Source organism: Coturnix japonica, chromosome Z (assembly GCF_001577835.2).
Source record: "Coturnix japonica isolate 7356 chromosome Z, Coturnix japonica 2.1, whole genome shotgun sequence".
Taxonomy (NCBI): Eukaryota; Metazoa; Chordata; class Aves; order Galliformes; family Phasianidae; genus Coturnix; species Coturnix japonica.
Window position 1 is genome coordinate 16,082,390 of NC_029547.1, and position 24,074 is coordinate 16,106,463.

The following is a 24,074-nucleotide window of genomic DNA, read 5'->3' on the forward strand; positions in this document are numbered from 1 at the left end:
GTTCTACACATGCTGTGTGATAACACTCCAAATGATCTGCTTCCGTGACCTCCCTAGATATCAAGGGCAGGCTGACAGGCCTGTAGATTTCTGGATCCTCCTTCCAGTCCTTCATCTAGATGGGCATCACATTAGCAAGCCTCCAGTTCTCTGAGACCTCACTGGGATTTCCGGTAAATAATGGAAATCAATACGTCAGTCACTTCCGACAGCTCCCTTAGTACTCTCAGGTGGATCCCATCTGGCCCCATGCATGAACTGTTGCCACTTCTGAACTGTGGGGACTTTCTTCTGCTCCCCATCCCTGACTTCCAGTCAGGGGACAGAGTTTCCTGAGGATAACCTGACAATTATCTGCCTTGTCATTAAAAACAGGATAATTAAGGCACTGAGAACTTCAGCCTTTTCCTCATTGTCAGTGGTAATGTTAATGGCAAGTTGGAAATAGAAGCATTTCTGAGCACAAACAAACACTGACTCTTAACAAACAGTCAATTCTCTTTAACCTCTGTCTCAACAGCATTACTTTGATACACAATAAATATACCTTTTATATAGATTGAATCCCCGAATTAAGGGGGGATTCCCCCGGGTTAAAGATAGAGTGAATGAAAACTCAGATGCTGCATCTTTGAAGCCAATCACTAAACCCCAACTGGATTTAATTGTGATTTCACCAAGAACATTTTATCTTCGAATTATTTATGAGGAATGGAAATGGAACAACAAACTTTTGACTCTCTTGTGCCTTCTCATTTCCATAGTTTCTTTTCTATTGACTGTTTTAGCACGCCTGAAACACTGCACCTTGTACTGACTCCATAACTAATTATAAATCAAATGGATTAGAACAACAGGATATGGACCACAGATTTTTATTTTATTTTTTTTTTTAATAGCTGTAAGAAACTTGAAATGTAGAATTGATGGCAAGAATGAGAACTAGAAAAGATGGGAGGAAACTGTCACTGAGACTGGCAACAACTGGGAGACATATCAAAAGGAAGAGCAGTCTGGCTATGTTTTCCACCCACCATAAGTGAAAAGGGTATAACAAGTGGAATACACAATACACTGGCACAGTGCTACCTAATCACATGACATAAGAATTAGAATTAAAAAACAAGCAAGCCAAAGAAAAACAAGCAAACAAACAACAACAACAACAACAAAACACTCCCTTTTTAAACTAATAAATAAAAGAAAAACAAACAAACAAAAACCTCAGAAAAATACCTGGAAAAAAATGATGTAAGATACGGTGGTGTTTGTCTGAATGTGAAAACTATCTCAAGTAACAGGGCTGGGCTGTAAAATGTAAACTACCATACGGATGTCACTGGCATTTGATGTCAGTGAATCCTGCTGAGTTATTGAGCTATAAGGAACAATCCCAGGCTACCCCTTAAGGCATATTCTGGGTGACATAACAAATACTAAAAAGAGATTCCACCTGACTGTCTTTCCAAGGAAAGAAGAAAAGCCTGTTCCCTTCATCTAAACAGGTAACAAGGAACCTTATTTCTTACAAAAACTTCAGCCAGTGCTTCCCTTGAGAGGGCAAGTTATTCTCTTAAGTTATTCTCTTCTCCCACTGCTTGCATTCTGGTGGCATCATGTGTGGAGTCCCAGACTACCTGCTTTGCTCTCTATGAGACTGCCTTGCTGTTGTCTTGGCTGATGTCAGAAAACTGGAAATAACCTTTTTTTTTTTTTTTTTTTTTTTTTGCTTTGCTCAGGGACCTTTCAGTAGATTTGCTGCTTGTTTTCTATTTCTGAAAGTGAATAACCATCTTGCATGTCTGGGAGGCAGAGAGTGGAAATCATTAAAGGATGCAAATATTGTCTTGAAATGATACTGAAGCTGGTCAGTAAGTGCAGAAGGAGCTTGGAAAGTGAAAAGTTCAACAGCAGTCATCAGCAGAAAGAAAAATGGTATGAGGTGGAGCAGTATCAAAGAGAATGAGAGGAACAGGAAGAAACATAAAGGACACAGAAGAAATGGAAAAAAAGGAGTCAGGAAGGTTGACTTTGAAAAAGAGATCAAGGAAGTGAAAGAGTGAGAGCTTGGGAACAGGCTGCTTAGAGACAAAGCTGTCAAGCACAAAAAACTGAGAAGTGGGGCAGAAAGTAAATAAAGTCCTTAGCACAGCAAGAAGGGCACAGATCACAACCTTAGTCTTTGTTCTCTTCAAGGATTTGTTTGGTAGAGCTCAGTGGGATAAGGCCCTAGGAAGAAGAGGGACCCAAGAAAGCTGACTAGTATTCAAGGATCACCTTCTCCAGGTTCAGGAGTGATGCATCCCAACAAAGCAGAAGGCAAATACAACTGTTTCAGGAGACATGCATGGATGAACAAGGAGATCCTGACCAAACTCAGATACAAATAGGATGCCTACAAAGGGTGGAAGCAAGGACAAGTATCCAGGAAGGAATGCAGAGACACTGTCAAGAAGATGGAAATGGGAAAGCATGGAATTCAGTCTGGCCAGGACATCAAGAGGAACAAGAAGGACTTCTGCTTCAGTGACAAAAGTAAGACAAAGAAAATGTGGGTCCTCTCCTTAAAAAAATACAACAGGAGACCCAGTTATCCAAGACAGTGAAAAGGCTGAGATAACAAATGCTTCTTTGTCTCAGTCCTTACCAGCAACTTTCAGGAACTGTAAGTCCCAGAAGTCAAGGCAAGTGGTTCCCACCTTGGGGGGAAAAGAACCAGATGAGGGGATACATTAGCCTTGACACTGCCTCCCATAAGATCCTCACATAGAAGCTAATGGAAAATGGGTTAAATGAGCTGACAGTGAGGTACCCTGAAAACCTGATGAATGGGTGGGCCCAAAGGATGTTCAATAGTGCAAAGTCTAGTTGGAGGCCAGTAACAACCAGGGTATCGCAGTGGTCAGTAATACTTCAGGTTCTGTTTAGCATCTTAATTAATGACCTGGACTAAGGAAGAGAGGTCACCCACACTAAATTTGTGCATGACATAGGACTGGAAATAGTAGCTAACTCACCAGAGGAAACTGGAAGAACTGGAGAGGTGGTCTGACAAAAACCTCACTAAGTTCAACAAGGAAAAGTGAACGGTCTTGCTCCAGGGGTGGAACCCCCAGGAATCAGTAGGGCTGGTTGTCACCCAGCTGGAAAGAACAATGGCAGAAAAGGACTTAAGAGTCTGTTAGACACGAAGTTGAATGTGACTCAGCAGTGTATCCTTGCTCTTCAGAAGACTAATGATTCTTGCCTGCATTAAGCATGGTACTGACAGGTGAACAGTGGTGATTTTTCTGCTCTATTCAGCATACTAAGTAGTCTAGTTCTTGGTTTCCCAGCACAACAGAGATGTGGACAAGCTGGAAGGAGCTTCAACAGAAGGCTACCTTCAAAAGCTGTCTAGATGTGGTCCTGGGCAACATGCTGTAGGTGTCCTGGTTTATGCATGGGTGTTGGATCAGATGACCTCAAGAAGTTACTTCCAACCTCAATCATTCAGTGACTCAGTGATATATAGAAAAAAAGGAAAGTGATAAATAGTGCATTTTCATAACTTTATGAGCTTATACAAACACAGGAGAACTCATGAATACATGAGCCCTCAATGCAGAACCAGCTGAGCCTAACAGAAAAATATTCCATCTCTTCTTGGGAAATAAAGCAAAACACCTTACGCCTTCTTGATGCAGGATTTTCACTTCTGGAAAATTTCTTTTTATGTCTCCATCTTCTGTGCACCTTTCTCTCTTGATATATAATCTATACCTATTTATACCCATGTATACACACAGCTTATCTCTTCAGTTTGAGTTACCTAATGAAGGTATGAACATAGCTGCAAAAAACATCCTGCTGTGGTAATTTCATCTGTTACATCCTAGTGATGCACTCATTTTGTTGATTAGTTCTCTAAGAAAGTTTATGCTAAAGCACCAACTTTCCATATTTAAGCTGTTAGAAGGTGGAAAATTACTGAGGGAGAAAGAAATGTGTCATTTTAAAGTGCTTTGTTTTTCTTTAAAGTGTTCTTTTATTTAAATATGAGATCATTCAGAACAAGTAAAATACATTTCTGTGAGTCTTAATCACAAGCAGTGCTGTAATTTCAGATTCCTGTATATTGCTTCAAATATCATCTTAGGGAGAAAAAGCAGTAATGATTATGAAAGTGCCTTATATAATTCAGAAAGCTCTAGGAGAAAAAGTAATGTCTTTTAAAATGAATTTTAAAAAATGCCTAATTAAAAGTTGTCATTTTATGTGGTGGTAAACATCTTTCACATATGTTTTGAGTTATTTCTTTGGAGCGTGACTGGAACTAAATTATGATGCCCCATGTATCTTTATTAGAAGAAATAACAATTTTTTTTTTTTTTTCCCCACCTGTGCACTAATAACAAATGAAAGCCTTAGGAGAAAATTAAGAAAATGTTATGTGGCTGAAGTGGTTAAAGAGAAGGAATGATTCAGACTCACATGGACCAAGTGTTTATCAGGGTCAAGTAGTGGTCTAGTACTTGACCAGTACACAAGAATTAAATCAGAAGTGTAGTGATCTGCTTTATATTAGAGATTAGCTAGCTGACTGTACTGGCTCCTGCTACTTTATGTTGTGTTGGCCTTATTACTCATACTGGCTCTTCTGGCCATTTTTTTTCAAACTGTCATTAAGTCCTTAAATATTATCATTTTTGTGAGTTCAGTATTTCTGGGCAATTGCTCCAACACATCTTGTCATGTCACAACTACCGAAGCAGCTGTGATAATGTGACTGGGCACAATGGTCTCCCACTTCTCTGATGACATTAGGCTTTTTTTTCTTTATAAAAAACTTTCGGATAGAGGAAGTGCTTTTAGTTACACTGACTGGAAAAGCTGTTAGTAGAAAAAAGAGAAAGTTCTGGGAAAACATGCATGACTGATGGACTGTTTTCTTTTTCCCCAAACATCCAATTGAGCTAATAGGTGATACTACTTCCACCCAGAAGCTGTGTCCTTTCTATGTAGAGGCCAACAAAGTGTGTTTATGGCTACACTTAGTTTCATTTGGTCCATTCTGTGCAATAAAATAAAATAAAATAAGCTTTATTTTTACAATTCTTTCCCCCCCCCCCCCATCCCAAATGTCTCTCTTAGTACTCTGCTTTAAAAGGGTGATAAAAGCAGCCTTGATTTTCCTACCACTAAAAAAAAGTTACCTTGTTGAGAGACCTGCCTTTTCTATCAGAAATGACACACAAAAGGAAAATCGCAAAGCAAATAAATTAAGGAAAGCTATAAAAAATGCACGACATTTAAGGATTTGGGGCTGTATAAGCATGTTGAATATAAGAGGGCAACTCTGAAGGTAATGCTCCCTATTTTACTATATTGGCACACTACATCAGACAGAGGTGGCAGTTGGTGGTAGACAGGAGAGGCTGAACCTTCCTCCAATATTGTGTTACATGCTGTTGCTGTGGAACAGCAAGCAGCAGAGGGGCAGTCTGACAGATGCATTTGACATGGAAGTGTTTATGACATGAAGGTGCATTACTGAATTTCTTCATGAGGAAAAAAAATCATTCATTAACATTCACTGATGCTTGCTGTATTTTTATGGAGACCAAACAGTGGATGTGAGCACAGTGAGGAGGTGGGTGGTATGTTTCAGCAGTTGCGACAACAACAGTGGGTCACCTCCAGTACTGCTGATTTCGACAAGCATGTCATACAGGCTGGAGAAAATGCATTGCTACTGATGGTGACTGTGTTGAAAAAATAGTGTTTTGTAGCGGAGAATTTGCTCTATCAAGTAGTGTTATTGTTTTCCTCATGTATGTTGTAGTTTCCATGGAAATAAATAGACGGCATTAATTTTTGAGCAATGTATGTGGTTATTCTGGGGTTCAAGGAGTCGTATTCTGTATATGTTCATGATTGCATATAATTTTCACCTGTTATTCAATTGCACTGAGCTTTGGCAGTAAGAAGGCATCTCACAGATATTAAGTCCTCACAGGTTTTATGACAGCAGGCAATCAGGAGGACTAGGGTTAGCATCCCGCTGAGAGAATGACTACATTGTTAGTCACATACATCAAAACATGTTTAGTGCCAGAAAATATACATGCGGCGACAGGATGCAATACTCTTTATTTCTGATACACCTGAAATTATTCAAATTGCTTTAACACGCTGTTGTTAATTAATTAAACAGAGTGCTTCCCTGATAAATAAATGTAAGAATGACTATGCAGATCTTTACCTTTGAATGACTTTTCCATAATCTTTTCGTTTTTCAATTACACTTAAATCTAGCATTCTCAGTAGGGAAAATACAGATCTAGAGTTTCACTTGTGGTCCAGATAATGTCTGGCACAAAATTTTTCTTTGTATACTATGCTGGATTTCTCTCTGAACCAGAACAATGGGCATTTTTAACACAGGGACTCTGCTACTCTGCTTAAATATCATGTTTAATCCTTGGATACCATCATTTATGTCTAGAACTGCACTGAAAGATGTAATTCTCTGTTCTTCAGGACTTTGATGTTTTGCCATTCTGTAAATAGAGCTGGATATTGAGAGTATGTAGGCTTTGGAAAACCTCTCTCTCTAGCCCCTGTAGCTTTACACTTTAGAAGCACAAGAATGTTCTGATTTGAGGTAACCTACATGTTTGACCCACAGACAGTGAACAAAGCCTGACAAAAACTCCAGGGTAAAGACAACCAGTATGATCCTAGTTGCACTGAGTATCAGTGGACAGCCTGTGTATTTACATTTTAAATAACACCCATGTCCCCAGAACCTCCAGCATACCAGGTATACTGGTAGCCCAGCTGCAGAAAATTTTCTAACCAGCTGTGAGATGAGCTAAGGCAGGGAATAATAAACATGCTTTACAGCCTCTTTGAACGAAATCCCTGCTTGGATTCTGCCAGGACTGAGTTGAAGCAGGTGCATGGTTGTTGTTGGTTTTTTTTTTCTGGCTCACTCACCTCATTTTATGACAAGTCGTCCTTAAAAAGTGCATATGGTAGCTAGTATTGCTGTCTCATAAGAGAAACCAATCTTTTTCATGTATTTGCCAGCAGCAGGGATGTAGGTGGGACCAATTTTCTTTTCTTGACTTATTTAGTTGAATGTTGGCTTTCTTTATATATTTATATCAATGATTTGTGGCGTTTTTTTTGTTTGTTTGTTTGTTTATTTTGTTTTTTGTTGTTGTTATTTTGTTTTGTTTTTAATTCAACACCGTATATGGACTTTTTATGCTTCAGAATTATAATTGTGTTAACTTAAAATGCAGATGTTAATCCTTTGGACAACTGATGGTTCAACCAAACCTGCAATAAAGTCAGTCTGGTAAAAGATATCCATCTTTTTCCCAGCTTGTTAATTGATTTAATTGAGCTTAGGGAGAGAGCAATTCTGTGCACCTCATGCTTCTCTTCTCTGGATCTTCTATTATATTTAGAAAATTTTAGGAAAGAAGGAAAGATAGAAAAAAGACACTATACATCTTTTCATTCACTGAAACGTGTTTAGGTTCCAAAACTGTGCAACTCTTAAAGTTAATTTAGGTGTAATCTTCTTCAATGTTCTTAAATGTTCTATGTCTCATAATTTTGGTTTCCAGTTGGAAAAAAAGGATAAGAAGTATCAAAATGAGCACAGAGGCAATGTTTTAAGACAAACTGTAATTGTGAGTTAGTCTGTCTAGTTTCGAAAGATTGGGAAGTGCTGGTAACTCAAATAAGACTGAGCCAGTTAACCAGCTTCTCCTTCCTGAAGGCTTTCCCTCTCCATATGTAGTGCTAAAAATGACCACTATGGAAAAAAAATCCTGAAAAATATCACTGCCAGTTTGTTCCAGAAGGTAATATAGAATTTATGTGTGATAGTAGCAGTTGCTATTGATACTTTTTCCTTTTATTAATTACATAAATAAACTGCAATTTGAAAATGTATTTACATTTATTATTTCAATTTTGGGTTCAAGAACAGCAAAATATCTTAACTTTGTGTCTAGGTTTTGTACTAACAATGTAGTACTTACACATAATATCTTGGGCAGGTGGCAGGTAAGACTGAAGTTTTGGTTTAGTAAAGCATTTTAAATTTGAAGTTGTTCAATTATTAGACTACAGACTTTAATGTATGCATTGTCAGTTTTTGCATGAAGGAGAACTACAAGACATGTAAGATCTGTAAAATCCTATCAGTATGTGCCTGTATCAGAAACTTGTGTTAACACACTGAAAAGTGGAGTAAATTATTCATTATGAAGCAAACCTCATATTTTTCTAAAACAATAATTAAGGAACTTAATTAATAATTAAGGTTTTGTTAATAATCACATTACTCTGCCTAGTCTGCTTGCTCACAGGTTAACAAATAGCATTGCTTTTCCACTGTCTCTGTAGCTTCCAGTCCCTCTTGTGATAATATGATGATTCTGGAAACCATATTCATTCTTCAGCATTTCTTCTGAACTAATGTGATACCACTTACTAACAGCAATCAATCTGTAGTTGGCCTTGTACATGATATGTATGGCACTTACTTTTTTTTTCTACAACATCCTTCCAGAAACAAACTCAGATGTTACTTACAGTTCTTTGGAATAAAGTGTACTTCTTTGACGCACCAAAGTCAATGAGATATCACCTGACAGCCAGAATGAAATTATTTTGTATCTGAAAAGTTCTGGAAAGGGTTTTACTATTCTTAGAATAGTGTTTGATCCATGTGATAAAAGGAGAGTAGTTGCGTACAACAGAAAACCACAAACCAACCAACCAAACAAAAACAGGGAGAGAGGAAGAGAGTGGAATTTCACAAAGACATCCAGAGCTACACTTATATTTGCATGACTTACTAGGTAAAGTGTGTTGATTTGGGTGCCTTGTTGTGTAAAATATTTGTTGGAATGCAGAAAATGTGATGTGGCTCAACAATACCACTTATCTCACTGAAGCAAGAAGGCTCATGCAGGAAATAACTTGTGGATGAAGACAGAGGAAAAACTGTGAAGCTAGCATGGAACTGCCTGAGGACTTGCACAAAGTACTGAAACAAAGAACTTGGTGGCAGAAAAAACTCAACATGCCTTAGGAGAAACAGAAAGCTATATCCTGGAGATAAATTTGTGTGCTGACTATTTCTGATTTTCACTTATTTAGTCAAGAGCAGAATTGAATGCTAGGAATAGTTCCCCTGAGAATTTATTCTAAGTGCAGCATCATTCCATCAGGAATGGCAATTCCTTCTGCCATTCTATTCCTCCCTCCTTGTCCTTTCATTCCTCCTCTTGTTTCCTGCACCTCACAGCCCAAATGCCCAAGACAAGTGACTCATCCATGAGCTACCTCTCAAGTGTGTGTGCTTTTACCCACACCCTCTGTATATTGTCTAGATGACACAGTTTACAACAAGAGCCAGGAAAACGGTTATTTAACTATCAGTGGAAGTGGTTTGTATGCCATGTTATTTTGAAGCCCTCCGAGAGCTCCGGATTGGAAATACTGTTATCTTGTTAATTGCTAGGTTAATAGTTACTCCTTATTATGAATTAAAAGAACCACTCTGTAAAATTATTAAACAGCTTAAATTATGTCTTACTGTTTGTACTGGATAAATACTAGTTAGCTGAGCTTGAAATCTTGTTTAGAGTTTTTGTGTGCATTTCTGTTTGCATTTCATTTGTAACTACTCAGTAGAGACCTACTCTATATACGGTATAAACAAACTCCTGACTTTAATTCACAAAACATTGCTTGGCTATCTAAGTTAGCATCTTGAAGTGGGGAAGGGAAGCATTTGTAAACAATTAGATTTATTCTGATTTCTTAGGCAAATGTGTGATGGAACACTGAATGCTTCTGTGTGTGCATATGCTAGAATATTTATGTTGTCAACTACGTATGCACACATCTATATTTAACAGAAAGATATAAAAAGAAAGATAAGGAGAATGCCCAATCCCTTTCTATTTCTGAATCAGCCATCGTCACTGCTCTATTATTTTAACAGGGACAAGCTAATTATAAGGCCATTTAAATTTGCCTTCTAAATGAAACCGCTGCAAAGGGTTTGTAGCAGGATCAAGCACAGAGGCTCAGTGTTGTTACGCTATGAGAAGCATGTGACAAACGTGTAAGGAGCTCATGACCCATATTCAGACCACTGGGCTGGAGTGCAAGCACGTAGAAAAATACAGAGAGCAGAGATTCTGGAGCTCAGTATTGCAGTGAATCATGAGGATACTGCTCAGTTACAGATGAAAGAGAGAGACATGGAGAGCTGGCTACAGAACTGATAGCATCAGATGGCAAAAATGAAGATGAAATCTCTGGGAGTAACTCAGTAAAGTGACAGCCAGACAGCCCTGAAGACAGAGTTTTCTTAAGAGTGCCACGTTGGCTAACAATATTAGCTGCAGGGAAAAGAGATGCATAAATGGCACAGGAGGTGTAAAGAACGTAAAAAATTCTGAGGAGTGCAAATAGGAAGCATGACAGCAAGAACAGCCTCAATAGCAGATCATACTGGGGGAAGACAAGGCAGATTGGCAGGAGTGGACTAGTTTAGTCTATAAATATCCAGTAGGCAAATGTGCCGATCCTGGAATAATCAACTAGCCTGGGAAAAAAAAAAACAACAAAACAACAAAGAAACCAAAAACCCAAACTATAATCTGGAGAGATAATCAGTTGGACAGCAGATACCACAGTGAAAAAACTTAAATCAGAAATTTAGAAAACAGAGCATCTAGAGGATATAACTGTTTAGGGACTTACAGGCCAGTATTTGAGCCACTCACTCCAGTTACATAACAGAAGCAAGATAAAAGAGAGTGCATGGTATCAGAGAAGCAAAGAATCACACTAGAGCTAGGAGCCAAATCACAAGACTTGACAGATCAAGGGCACATGGGACATCCTCTACATTTTTAAATCTTGAAAATATTTGCTTTTAGGAGTGTATAAAGAAGTGCCTATGTAAATAAGGCATCCAAGAAGTGAAGGGAGATACCTGTAGCCTTCCACCTTCCACTTTTAGTAAGTGTGCTGTGTTTGTTCTCTGCATGCAGTCAATAAGGCCTTGAACATTTCTGCCTGTGCTTTCTTTCCAGGATTAGGCTTGCGACAGAAACTGAGGGAGCCTGATCACAGCAGGGTTTCCAGGAGGTGCCTTTGCATCTGTGCATGAAACTTGGCAAGCACAGGAAGGAGGGGGGCTTACCATGGTGCACCCTTTATATCAGTTAAATATTCTTTAAAAAACAACAACAACAAAAACCAACTACAGTTCATCAGTTGCTGAAAATGTTACATTTATTTAACCATTAAAAGCATTTCAGTGCGTTACTCACTTTATGAATTAAATATAGACTCAGGATTATGAGAAATATGTTCCTATAATTTATTCAGAAAGATTTTCAAATTATCTTAAGAACATATCTTAATCTCTACTTTTATGAATAAATTAATCTATATTGACTTTATATAATAGGAGAGCTTTTAAAAGCCTTGTCATTACAGTTCACAGTGAAGTAATATAAGGCATAGGAAAGAGGTACTGAGACATACTGTAATACTGAGAAACATAATCAGATTTTTATATAGTACTTCTCTCTTACATACATCTTGGACACTGGGTTGCACATATGTGCCTGAAAGTGTGTGTACGTAATATATATTCTACAAACATGTCTACAGAGACTTACTTATGTGTGCACATACATGCTTATGTACGCCTTCAATGTAAAAACAGCCAAATTTTAACTCAATAATGTGTCTCATTAGTAATACATTTGAAATTAATTTCAGTTAAATACTCAGAGGTTAACATAATTCGTGTACTTGTATAATTGAGTTATAATCTACAAGCAAAAGGTGAGAGGAAAGAAGATTCTGCTCCCAGTTCCAATTATGTTCTTTGGAAATGAAATGTCCTGATGTTCTATATTCTGCAAGGGCACATGATCTGTATCTATTTTCAGCTAACATCTCTTCACATGGTGGCCTAAAAATAGGCAAGCGATGAGCTTTAAATAATGGCTCAGGAAGTGTATTAACCTCTTTCTCACATTCAAAGTTTGTCACATTGCTGTAAGTATCAATATTTTGGAGAAGGTTTCTTGTGTTGGAGAATGACAAAGCAAGCTACATACGTGCCAGCTCTGCTCAGCAGCATTACAGATGTCTTAGCCTCTTAATTCCTTTCAAGGTCTGTTATATATTAAGCCAGCTATCTACATATAATATCAACAGCAATTCTCTTCCTCTCCATAGGGCATCTATTTTGCGCCAGCTGCTAAAAAGGATGATATCTAGCTCTTACAGATGGGACTCTTTCTATTTTGGTGAAATATGAATGATTGTGAAAAGTAGTGTTTTCATAAATAGGTGAGTATAAAACATGTAGCAGTGAGAGGTACAGTAAGTAGATAGACTTCTCTTTTGCAAACTCTGGATACATATACAAGCAAATGTATTTCCCAAATAACCCATTGTCCAAATACCACAGCATAATGCTCTCATCAGGAACACTTTTCAAATATTTCTAAGTAGTTGCATTCTTTCTTTCTGTCTTTCTCTCTCTCTCTCTCTTTCTCCCTTTCCTTTTAATATAGATCTATCTTTGCTTCCTGATTTTGAATTCCTCACTATTTCAAATTCCACACTATTAGTTAATTTTATTTTTAAGTACAGATAATTGACAACAGAAATAAATATTAAATAGCTTTCAGTTGCACAGTTAGATAATAACTGGCTAATAAATGAGCTCAGGCTAAAATGAAATCTATTGATTACAAAGAATGTGTCTTTTCTTTATAATGTATGTAATCACATAGGTACTTATTTTATCTACAGAATTATTTAGCCTTCTATCAAGGCACAATGTTTTGTATCCAATATACTGCAGTGATCAGTGTGCACAAACACACAGTGATCAGCTCATAAGACATGCAACTGCATGAGCTTTAGGCACTTTATTAATCTCCTCTTGACCAACTTCAGAGTTTTCTTTTTTCACAAATGGGAGAAATGAAATATGAATTGCTTCATGAGAAAATCCACAAACTAGGCCCCTTGTCAGTAACGGCCCACTTGTCAGTAAGTGCTCTACTGCTGCTGAGGCTGGCTTTGAATCCAGTCAAGGCTTTTATCCCAAAAGATGGAAACAGCATCTACAAATCATTACTCTGAACTCAGCCAAGGATCTATGGGAAAGTATGCACTGGTACTGAATGGAATGGAGTCTGTGCAGCAGCTCTTAACTCCAGTGATCTCCAACAATTTTATATCACAGTAATTTAAGTGAGGAAGATTCTCGTTGATCACTAAAAACACCTAAGTTGCTTTAGTATTTGACACTTATCTTTAAATTAAACTCAAAGACTTCTGCATACATATCTACACTTTATTTCATTATCTGTCTACTTATGTGCCACTTCAAGCACTTATACACAACACAGACAAGTCTGTTGAAAAGCAAAGATGTACTATCAGTGGTGCACATTATAAGTAAACAAAACTTTTCTTTTTTTTTTTTTTTCTGATAGCTCCACTTCCATCCCTTAAAGGCTCTTCATCAAAAAAAAAAAAAAAAAAAAAAAAAGGGATGTATATAGACTTTACACTTATGTGGAGAAGTTTGCAGATGAAGAAAACTCCCCTCTTTCAGGTAGGAGGACTTCAGAAAAAAAACCACACACAAACAAACAAACAAACAAAAAAAAAACAGCATTGCACATTTAGCTTAACTGTAAGACAGCTTTTGGAGGAAAATATTATAAGGATTTATGTGTATGTTGGGGAAAAGCATAAGTCCAAAACTAGAGTTGAGACCCAGTTTTATGCAGGTTTCAGAAAAATGTTTCTATATTTTTTTGTTCCAGTGGTATTAGGAAAAGAACAAAATAATGATCCAGCATTGCTGTGATCTGTAGAGCTCTAACCAGCCTATTTCCCACAGCTTTAACAAGATTTACCTTCTTATACAACAGTGCACCAACTGGAAATAAGTCCATACATGTGCACTTATGATGGATTTTAAGCTCTGTACATTTTTGTTCTCATTGACTTGCCTTTGAGATACCATGCTTTTAAGAGGCATCTCCAAATGTACAAACGGGAAATGCCACAAACTCTTCTGCAAGCTGTTATTACTATTCCAAGTGTGCAACTGAGTGACAGAGTGCATAAAATTAGGCATATGCACTTGCTTTTGCATCTGGCAGCTCACGACACATTTATCACCTCTTGCTAGTAAGACACAACGCTAATTAGTATTTCTGCAACTTTAATGGACACATACATTTTAACATGTTGATTCAACACAGAAACATTTCCGTAGCCATCAGAACAACTTCACCAATTCAAAAAAATACATATGCTTCAAAAGACTTTAGCCTGCTTCTGGATCCATAATTTAAATCCCACAGCGAAAACTGAAGTAAAAATGTTCTTTCACCATTGCCAAGGAGAGAATTATGGGAAAGGGAAATGGAAACATCCATCCTTGCCTGCATTGCAGTTCTAACATGGATCAGGACTGCACACTGCCCCCTGCTTCCTCTGCCCACGCTCTCTCTATATAAGGACTAAGAGATTTCACTTTGGAACCCCATGAGAAGAAAAATGGAGAGCCTATCAGGAGCCAGTAGAACACTGTACCAGATGGCATCCCTGTAGCCAGATCCCCCATATCGTAATCTTGAATTAAAACAGACAACAATGTTTACAACCCTGGTTAAAAAGTTTTAATTTTTTTTTTTTTTTAATTTTTTTTTTTTTTTTTTTTTTTTTTTTTTTTTTTTTTTTTTTTTTTTTTTTTTTTGTTTATTCCTCAGTGGGTTCAGATGAATCTTTCTTAACTTCTACTCTGTTTTAACACAGAAGAGCTTCTGGACATTATTAACGGATTGGAGAAAAAGATCACTTGGTTTAGCTACCTGATCTGAAACTTGCTGAAACCTATTAGGGAGAGCACCAGCTAAACCCAAGCAATCACAGTGTTAAAAAAACTTACATAGAGAAAACTAGCTCAGAAGTCATCTGAAGTACTTTGTTATTATTTTTACCATCCCAAAAATCAGCAGCTCCATTTATAATTGCAAGAGCATAGTCAGACCTAATAGGAATGAACTTGCTGTGGTAAGCACTGTCTTATGTGCCTTAAATTTTCCTGCCTTTTAGCGGAAGCCACAGGGGGAAAAAGAAAATTAAAAAAAGCCCACTTCTTTCAGTCTTTCCCTTAGTACCACTCAGGTATCAGCAAAACAGTCCTTTGGTCCACTAAGAACTGAGACAGAGCAGACACTTGGAAGTATGATCTTAGACTTGAGTCAGGCAATGGAGTGGAATTTGCCTCTGCAGAACAGCACTGCTATTGCATTAGCTGCTGTTCTCTCAATGAACTGGACTGGGTACCTAGGAAAGCTGCCCTGCTTCTGCTCCTCAGATCCCTGAACAGCAGTCCAGACAAGAGCAAGTATAGACTAGGCTTACACTTCTATAACAGGCTGTGAGAGTATTTAGCTTGAATCCAAATAGTCTGGTGCTTTTCTCAAATAACTTATCTTTTAACACAACAAAACTACTGCACTAAGATTTGGGGATTTCATTTAGCTTAGTATTTTAGAAAAGCTCATGAAAGAACTGTGATGTCTGAAATATCTATTGAACAGTTATCACAAAAGAATATCATAGGTGCAGTAACAAGTCTGTTGAAAATCATAATTACTGAGAGCTGTCAGTATACTATTATCTGTATTATTGGAAGCAGTTATATCTTGGACTTGCCAAAGCATGTCTCAGCTCAGGATGGATTTGGTAATGAAGCACATTGAACACAGAAGGGACTCTGATAAAAGTTTTTGGAATACATGCAGCAGTTATGCAAGTGGTTGGTAATTCAAAAGCCATGTCTCACCTCCAGCACATACACTTGTGTATGAGTGCACATCAGTGGCCATACTTTCCATACTGCAGGAAATAATTTTAGCTTCATTTTCTCAGACTCCTAGGAATCAAATTTGAGGCTGTAAACCAAGTGTTTCCATGTCACACCTGGTAGTGCAGAGTATCCTAAAATACAGTAATCCAGTCACCTGGTGGTCACGGGCCAATTTCCAACATAAACACTGCACTTCCCCTTCAGAATTTGTCAAATAAATATTGCTCCAGTATACAAGTATACTACCATTTATTCTGTCAGACTGATGTGCTGCATAATTCATTCATGATTTCAGTACTCCAGAGTATAAACTGAGGTTATGTTTTATCCATGACTATGTGGAAAAGCTTTTTAATGCACTAGATAAAGAGGTATTCACTCTTTCCACATAACTGTATAAAGTGATACTTAAATTAGTTCCTGTATGACTCCATCTATAATTCTAATGCATTTTCTCTACTTCCCCTCCTTAAGCTTCTACCTAGGTTTAGTGTATATAAAAATATGTAAAATGCAGTGCATTACAATGAAGTTATTACCTCTTTTATGATCATAAATTTATGGACATAGGTTGTTACTGAAGTAAAATATCTGTAATTTTCAATAATTTAATGCTGATATTTAATATTGATTCTGTTACTTTAATATTTTTTAATAAACTCATTCTATTTCTTACTATTTTGTTAAGGTTTAATGGCCTGTATCCAAAAATGATAATGACTACATTATTAAAAAGGACTAAAGCTTACTGTGCCCAAATTACATCACATTTCAGCCTCATATTAACTTTGGAGTTGTTTCTTCACTGTTCACAGAAGCATAGCATAGTTCAAGCAGGAAAATATTTTGTCATTTCTATACATCAATATGAAATAGAACAAAAAGTACTATACAAGGAAGTATGTGGAGGGAGTTATTTAACTGGAAATAACAGTGAAGTTACTGAATTGATAATTTTTTAAATTCATTTTGAAAGTCTAAGTTAATTTTCCCTAAAACAATTCTTAATATGTCAACACATAAAAAACGAAATCTGTTTTTAGTAAATCTATTGTTAATTTTAGCTATTGTTATAAAAAGTATAAATCCAGGAACAGAAGCTTTCCCTTATTTTGTTGTGAATGCATCTCCCTCACAAGAAATGTTACTAAGTGATGCAAATCTACCAGTCTACCAGATTCATTAAGTGCCATTAATGTACTTATATTCACTATCCTTGTGGGAAAACAAGAGCCAAGAACTTCATTCAGCTCTGCTCAGTTTCAGAACGGGCACTGTGTAAAAATGAAGCATGTAAAAGGGAAACTAAAAAGAGCTTTATGTAGGCTGGTTGGAGATTACTAATGGAGAGAAAAGTAAGGGAAATAAATTGGCAAATACATAAAGTAATGTATCCATTACCTCTCGGATCTTATAATAATAAAAAAAAAAATTAAAAATTGTAAACTCAGTAGTTGGCAAAGATTTAAAAAGAACTTTAATGTTTGGAATTTTAGGAAAAGAATAATTGATATTATTAAAATACCAGCATGCTGGGTACCGATCTGGTACTCAGGAAAACATACAGTAGAGTTGGGAATAAAATTATGGAATGGCAACAAGGATGATTATGGAGGTGAGATGGCTTTTATGCAAAAATAATTGAGAACAGAACTCTATATGCTACCAAAATAAATAAATAAATAAATAAAAAATAAAAAATTAAGAATGTTACCATAAAAGTTTATGCAGTCATGACTAGCATACAAAGACTGAGTAGCAATTGTCTGTATCTTCACGTTCTTTTTTTTAAGGCCATCAAAATCTAATAAGCAGTGAGAGCCAGATTCAAACCCAAGAAAAGAAGGGTACAAGTCTGTGTTCCTTGTCAAAGGATGTGATTACAAAAAGATACCACAGATTCAAGAGGAGTGTAAATAAATAATCAGGAGATATTACAATTAAGGATTACTCAATAGACAAATCACATCAATTGCAGAGTATGCTTTGAATTTTCAAAAGCCGGAGTCTAGGAGAGCTTTCAAGGGAAATACCACACTCACCCAGTCTTTCGCTGTTCTTGGGGTATCTACTTACAGACACTGCTGGTAAGGCTGGAGACTTAGACAGAAACCAGAGATGAGCCAATTTGACTGTTCTTAATCTTTTTTCTTTGATGAAACTTCTTATGTTTGTCTTTGAATTTTTTGTAATTCGAGTGTAGTTTTGGAAGAGATTGCATTCTGATGCAGAATCAGAATTTCTACACAGCAGCAACAGGTTCAGTGAACCTGAATGATGTGAGAGAGGCTTTCCACCTCTACAGAAATGTAGCTGCCGAGAGTCTCCCCACTATTTGATTCCCAGGAAGCCTGGACAGTTACTATCTGATAACTCTACCCGTGAAATAGGAGATACACTTTTCAGTAGGAGTGAAATAATTTACTTTTCCTTAGAGAACACCTTTTCTTATGAGCATGTGGCAGCACTCTACATATGGCAATGTATGGTTAATACAGTTTGAGCGTGTGGAGTTGAGGATATCCAGTTAGTATACCCAAATCATGTAACTCACTTAACCAAGGAGAAGATAAGGTTTGTAAGCCCCACATCCTTATAAATATCTAACTTTTAGTTCATTGAACTGAATATCTTTGTTAAAACAAGCTTATCCTTAAATGATGAAGGTCAGCTGCCACTTGGTTTTTACCACACACTTTACTCAGTTAAGATGCACTTAAGGAGCACTGAAAAAAATTCAGAAACCAGGATCATTTTCTCTTTCTAGTATAATGACCTAGTTAGTTCCCCACAAGAAGTATGAATCTATTTTCAGCTTCCTAACAAAATTTAACATATACAAATACGCAGCAAACCTTTTTTAAGCTTTTTATTGTGTTACTCATCCAATATTCTGTGTATATTCCATATAAAGTTTTCATAAGCTCAACTGAATATGAATCCTTTTTTACTAAAAGTCTTACTTTTACTATAAGCAAACAAGCCTTATTAGAAGCAGTTATCACGTAAGAATTTTGCAACAGATTTGTACTGCTATTTCTGTGTTCTTTATTTTTTAACGGTTAAGTGATCATGTTTATATCATGCATGTTTGCTACTCTGTTAAAAAGCATAGACTGAAAAAGGTCATCATCCCTTAAGGAAATCCTAGCTTTGAAAAGTTTCAACACATGCAGTAAACTAAAATGGTTCAGAAGAAGGAGAACTGACAATACTGAAAGTTTTTTATTGCACTTGATAATATTCATGCTGTGGTTATGCAGTATTTTGTGTGTCTTCTTTACTGCATACTCTAAGCAAAGAAAAAATGGTTTCAGTTGAATGTCTTTGTAAGTTTCTTTCATCATGCTATGCAAGCACAGTGGAGACTCTAAATGCTTAATTCTTACACTAAATACAGGGTAAAATAGAGAAGTCATTAAAAACTAAACAAATGAAGTAAATACTTTTTCTTTCAGTGATGCAACTGTGCTGCTGTCTGTACATTATAGCCTTGTACAGTTACTGGCAGTGATGCATCTTGTCTAATTAAAAAATAAATAAATTTTAAAAAATAATAATTGTGTTCTACACTTAAAAGGGTCTAATTTATTATCCATTAGTAACACTGAAAAGTGACTATTTGCCTTATAAAACTGTGCATACTGAAGTGGTAGCTAAAATTGAATTTAAAACAACTAAAATAAGCAAACATCCAAGTGGTATTTTCTGGCACAGCAATAGAGTTGCTGCTAGAATTCAGACAGATGCATTGGAAAACCTATTCTCTCATGGCAGCCATCAAATTCTTATGTTTTTGTTTTGTTTTGCTTTGTTTTTTATTTCTGGTGGCATATTTTTCTGGAAGTCACTATATAGTCATTAGTACGAGCATGCAACTTGATTGTAGTCCTTGAATGCAATATACTGATAAATAATTTTTTCTTAGATAATAAAGAGAACAAAGAAATTGTAATTACAGCATAATCACAGCAGAACCAGAAACCACTACTTCAGTGAAATTCCACTCTTAGCGTTTTCAGTGAAACATTAATTTTTGAACATTTCTATGCCTGATGTCTGCCCAGAAGTGCTTTTTGTTTTGTGTTGTTGGTTTTTTTGTTTTGTTTTGTTTTGTTTTGTTTTAAGATTGAGTAAATTTTCCCTGCTGCTCTTAAGCAGTAAGAAAAATTTTAAGAAGGAAGGAATGAAGAAACAGAAGGTGGGGAACTGGGAAACAAAGAAATAAAAATGGGATTAATGTAGGGAAGAAAGGACGAAAAGCAAGATATTTAGAGTGCTGCAACTGGAAGTGGTTGTTAGTAACAGAAGATTTTGAGCTGGAAGGCTATTATGCTTCAGGTATTGATATTATTTTTTCCTTTAAAACACAAGTAGATGAGAATGTTTCTAATGTCAGTGACTGATGAGTTTGTATATGCACTCCATTTTTCAAAAGAACCTAAATTCTATACTGGCTAAAATTTTTATTTTGCCTATCACTGTGGTCTAGAGATAATTTCCAGACTTTTTCTGTCCTACATGGTGGATTTTTATAGTGCATTTTCCTCTTGACATTTCCAAATATACCCAGGGTAGCCTCAGGGTAGACTGGCAGAGGCAGTTTAGAAACCAGAGACCTCCACCAGCCCTCCAAACTACTTACAAACATGCAGCATGCGATACTACACTTGTTTTAGGGAATTAGATAAGTGCAGGCACTGGAATTCAGTCCAGTGAATTCACTGCCCAATTGTTGGAAATATCATTGTTTGTCCTGGTACTTACTTGAATCATTTAGCATTTATCTAGAAATTTTTAGCTCTGTCTACCACTCTCAGCAGTAGTGTCAAAGGAAGGAGGCTGCTGTCAGGCTTTAGGAACACTGGCATGACCAAATAGTGGCAAGGGGCTTTAGAAGCCCAAGAGCAGGAACGGATGGTATTATTTCTTATAATTTGAATATTGCACCTATTTTAAATATGGAACTTGACTGATGTTTAACATGAGCTGCATAACATGTTTTGACATATTTTCAGTGCAAACAGACTCAATGGAATAGACAGACCATCACAGAACTTTTTCATCTACAAATAATGTTAGAATTACATGACATCCTGTGTTCTGTATGGAGTTTTATATGCCCACTATCAGCATCATTCCTACCACACCCGAGCATATTAAAATGCACTATTTGGTACTGCAGAGGTTTCCCCACTACAGACTACTTATCCTTTATTCTCCTCAATTATTTTTTTTCTTTTTTCCATGCTTTTTTCTTTCCGAATATTTCTGAATTCTTTTTTTTTTTTTTCCCCCTCCTCTTTTTAGTAGAAGATATCAGCCAGTTGATAACACAAACCTCCTTGCATAGGTTATCAGTTGAAGATAGTTACTTGTATGTTCTGAGTAAGAAGCTACCTGTCTTCCTCCAAAGCATGTCACCAAGAAGATTTCAACTGCTTGCATATGTAATATACAATACGATTAAAAAACATACAAACAAGCAAAACAAAATCAGACTGGAAACTTGAGTTTAAAAAATACAAGAACTTCTTTCATGGATTGTACTTCAAATTTCAGCAGGCTTATCTGGCAGTAAAGACTGGAAGAAAAAAACATCTTAACCAAGGATGCTACTTCTACTTTACAGCTTTACCGATGGCTTTTACAGGTTTCACCTATGTAAATGGCCTGTCAGTAAGTAGGGAAGCAGGTTATGTCTTTCACTCCAAACCATTCCAGTTCAGTCTCTGTCATACAGAATGGCAGAAGACCACATATTCTCTCAACAATTAGCAATGGTATTTTACTCTTTTTATTTTTCTACCATATAGTTCATTTTCCTGGTCAGACTTTTACTAGATAGATGGTCAAATTGGATTAAATATTATTGAAAAGAATCAGAAAAACAGCAAAGATGTAATTTTCCCATAGTACAAAGAATCACTTGAGTGCTTTAATCTTACCTCCCGAAGAGGATCATTGAGCTCATTAAGAATGTTTTCCTCATCAAAGATCTTGCCTTGATAGCGGTGCTCATAGTAATCATGTATCTTCTGGCGCATTTCAGCAGGTAATTTGTGGAATGACATGTACTGTTCCACTTGTTTGTACTGTCAGGAGAAGAAAAGGAAGAATCATTTATCTCTCCAAATTTTTAATAATCTCAAGGCACTTACAAAATGAAAATTCATTCATGTATCCACTTATGCCTTACATATGTTTATAAAAATATATCAGAGGACCCTAACACAAAAACTAGCTAGTTTGGTATTACTGCTATTGAGTTGACAACAAAATTGTTGAAAATAATGGAAACTGCCCCTTGTGATGATATTAGTATTCATATTAACATATAATTTTTGGAAGACAACCCCTCACACCTTGTCTTCCCTAGAATTCAGCTAAAAATGATAAGGCAGTGAGACACAGAAAGAGAAAACCCCTTCAAGACTCACAGATAAGTTAAAACTTGCAAGAAAATTGGTTTCTTATGCATACAATCTTCATTTTGTTTTTCTTCTTTCCTGCCCCCTCCCCTCCCCTCCCCCCCCCATTAATTTGGCATTTTTAACTGTTTTAAATGAAAAAAATCAGTAAAGGCCTAATTAAGACCAGCATCCCTGTGGACCAATTAAATGAATTTATACTGTACATTCACTGCTTATGAACTACTGGGTATATCCTTTAACTTGCATAACTGCAGGCTGTTCTATCTGCTGTAATTCAACTTAAATTTCGTTTTGCAATGTGGAAAAAAATTAGAAAAGGCCACATGTACAACATGCGTTCCCTAAAGAAGAAAGTAACTTTGCATGGGGTTGTTTAATAATATCTGATAGTATGTTAAGTCTGAGTTAAGGTCTGTACAGCTTTTTTTTTTGCACCCCGGAAGCAAGAATTATTCTCCCCATCCTTAAGAATTGAGATTTAAATTTGCTTGCCCTTCAGTGGTTTCTGCTCTGATACAGAAAAAAATATCCATCTATTCTGGGTGTGAATCAGACTTCTGGGACAGTCATAGTCTCACATAAACAAGATATTGCTAGTAAAGTTATTCTAGTAATCATTTCAGCTCATCTAGGTTTGGATTTAGGGGGAAGGAGTGGAGGTGAGATCCACATGTGGTCTATGTATCTGACAGTCCTGCGGCTGCTTTCATGTTTCTGCAGTTTCTCCAGAGCCAAAGAGAAGATGCTGTACTGTGCAGCTCTTGCTGTGTCCTCACGCAAGAATGATGCATGACAATTGTTGTAATGCACAGGTAGGGAACAGACACCGCCATGTACTGTAGCATGGGGCTGAACCACTCTACCCAATCTTATTTGTAATCTAGTATGCTTCAGCAATGATAATAAACAATAATCTTTGCTAATGTACATTAAATTGAGATACACAGGGTATAATGCAAGAGAATGGCAAAGGACTTTTTTTATCAGAATAACCTTGAGGAAGAGAACATTTATGCTAAAAGCAATTTGCTTTGCCAGCAGTTTACACTTTTCCCTTTCATTAGAGCTGTTATTTGAATAGGTGCTTTCTCCCAGACAGGCTAGTACTTTGCTCTACCACTGATTATGCTTATACATGAGAATTTTAGGGAAACAGAAAAAATAGAACTGGTAGGAATCTAGTGCTAATCACTTGTGTGTCATAAAATATTTCCATGTTAATAACTCACGGCATAATAGGGACATCTGCATATAAGCAACTTTTACATTTTGAATCTTCTACAACTATGAAGCTGAAGTCTCCCAGAAATATTTAACTGTCTAAAACTTCTCAGTGTCAAAATATCTGAGACTGTGAGTACACAGTGTATTATCATTCAGCAATAGAACTTTTTCTAACCATGTTCAGTGTGATTCTAACTCATATTCTGCATCATTCATGTTACTACTGTTCCCTTCTTGACATTGTGTCATAGTATTCACGTGACGTGATCTGTCAAAACTTTTAACTTATTCTTGTCTTTCACTAATGCAGTCCAAGTCAAGATTAGCTTTTTGTTTCTAGAATATTCTTCCAGCTCAGAAAAGGGAGGTTATTTATTGCAGTCTGCTATATATATGGTATATATGCTATATATGGTAATACTAAGTGTTTGCCAGAACAGCTGTAAATGTAGTCTGTCACAATT

At 36.5% G+C, this 24,074-nt stretch overlaps 1 protein-coding gene and 1 long non-coding RNA gene across 3 annotated transcripts in view; one reads left to right on the plus strand and one right to left on the minus strand.

Annotated features, from left to right (window-relative positions):
* The window catches only part of HCN1 (hyperpolarization activated cyclic nucleotide gated potassium channel 1), a 187,365-nt gene that overhangs the window by 19,943 nt on the left and 143,348 nt on the right, over positions 1-24,074 (minus strand). Inside the window, exon 5 of the mRNA XM_015848649.2 lies at positions 21,901-22,047. Within this exon, the coding sequence (XP_015704135.1) occupies positions 21,901-22,047 (147 nt within the window). The remainder of the gene's footprint in view (positions 1-21,900; positions 22,048-24,074) is intronic.
* On the plus strand, positions 10,907-14,760 carry LOC107305973. Of its 2 annotated transcripts, none has more exons than XR_004305593.1 (3): positions 10,907-11,046; positions 12,283-12,396; positions 13,557-14,760. It is a non-coding gene; the product is annotated as an uncharacterized LOC107305973 (long non-coding RNA). The 2 variants fall into 2 exon arrangements; XR_001551950.2 differs by lacking the exon at positions 10,907-11,046 and adding an exon at positions 12,036-12,099.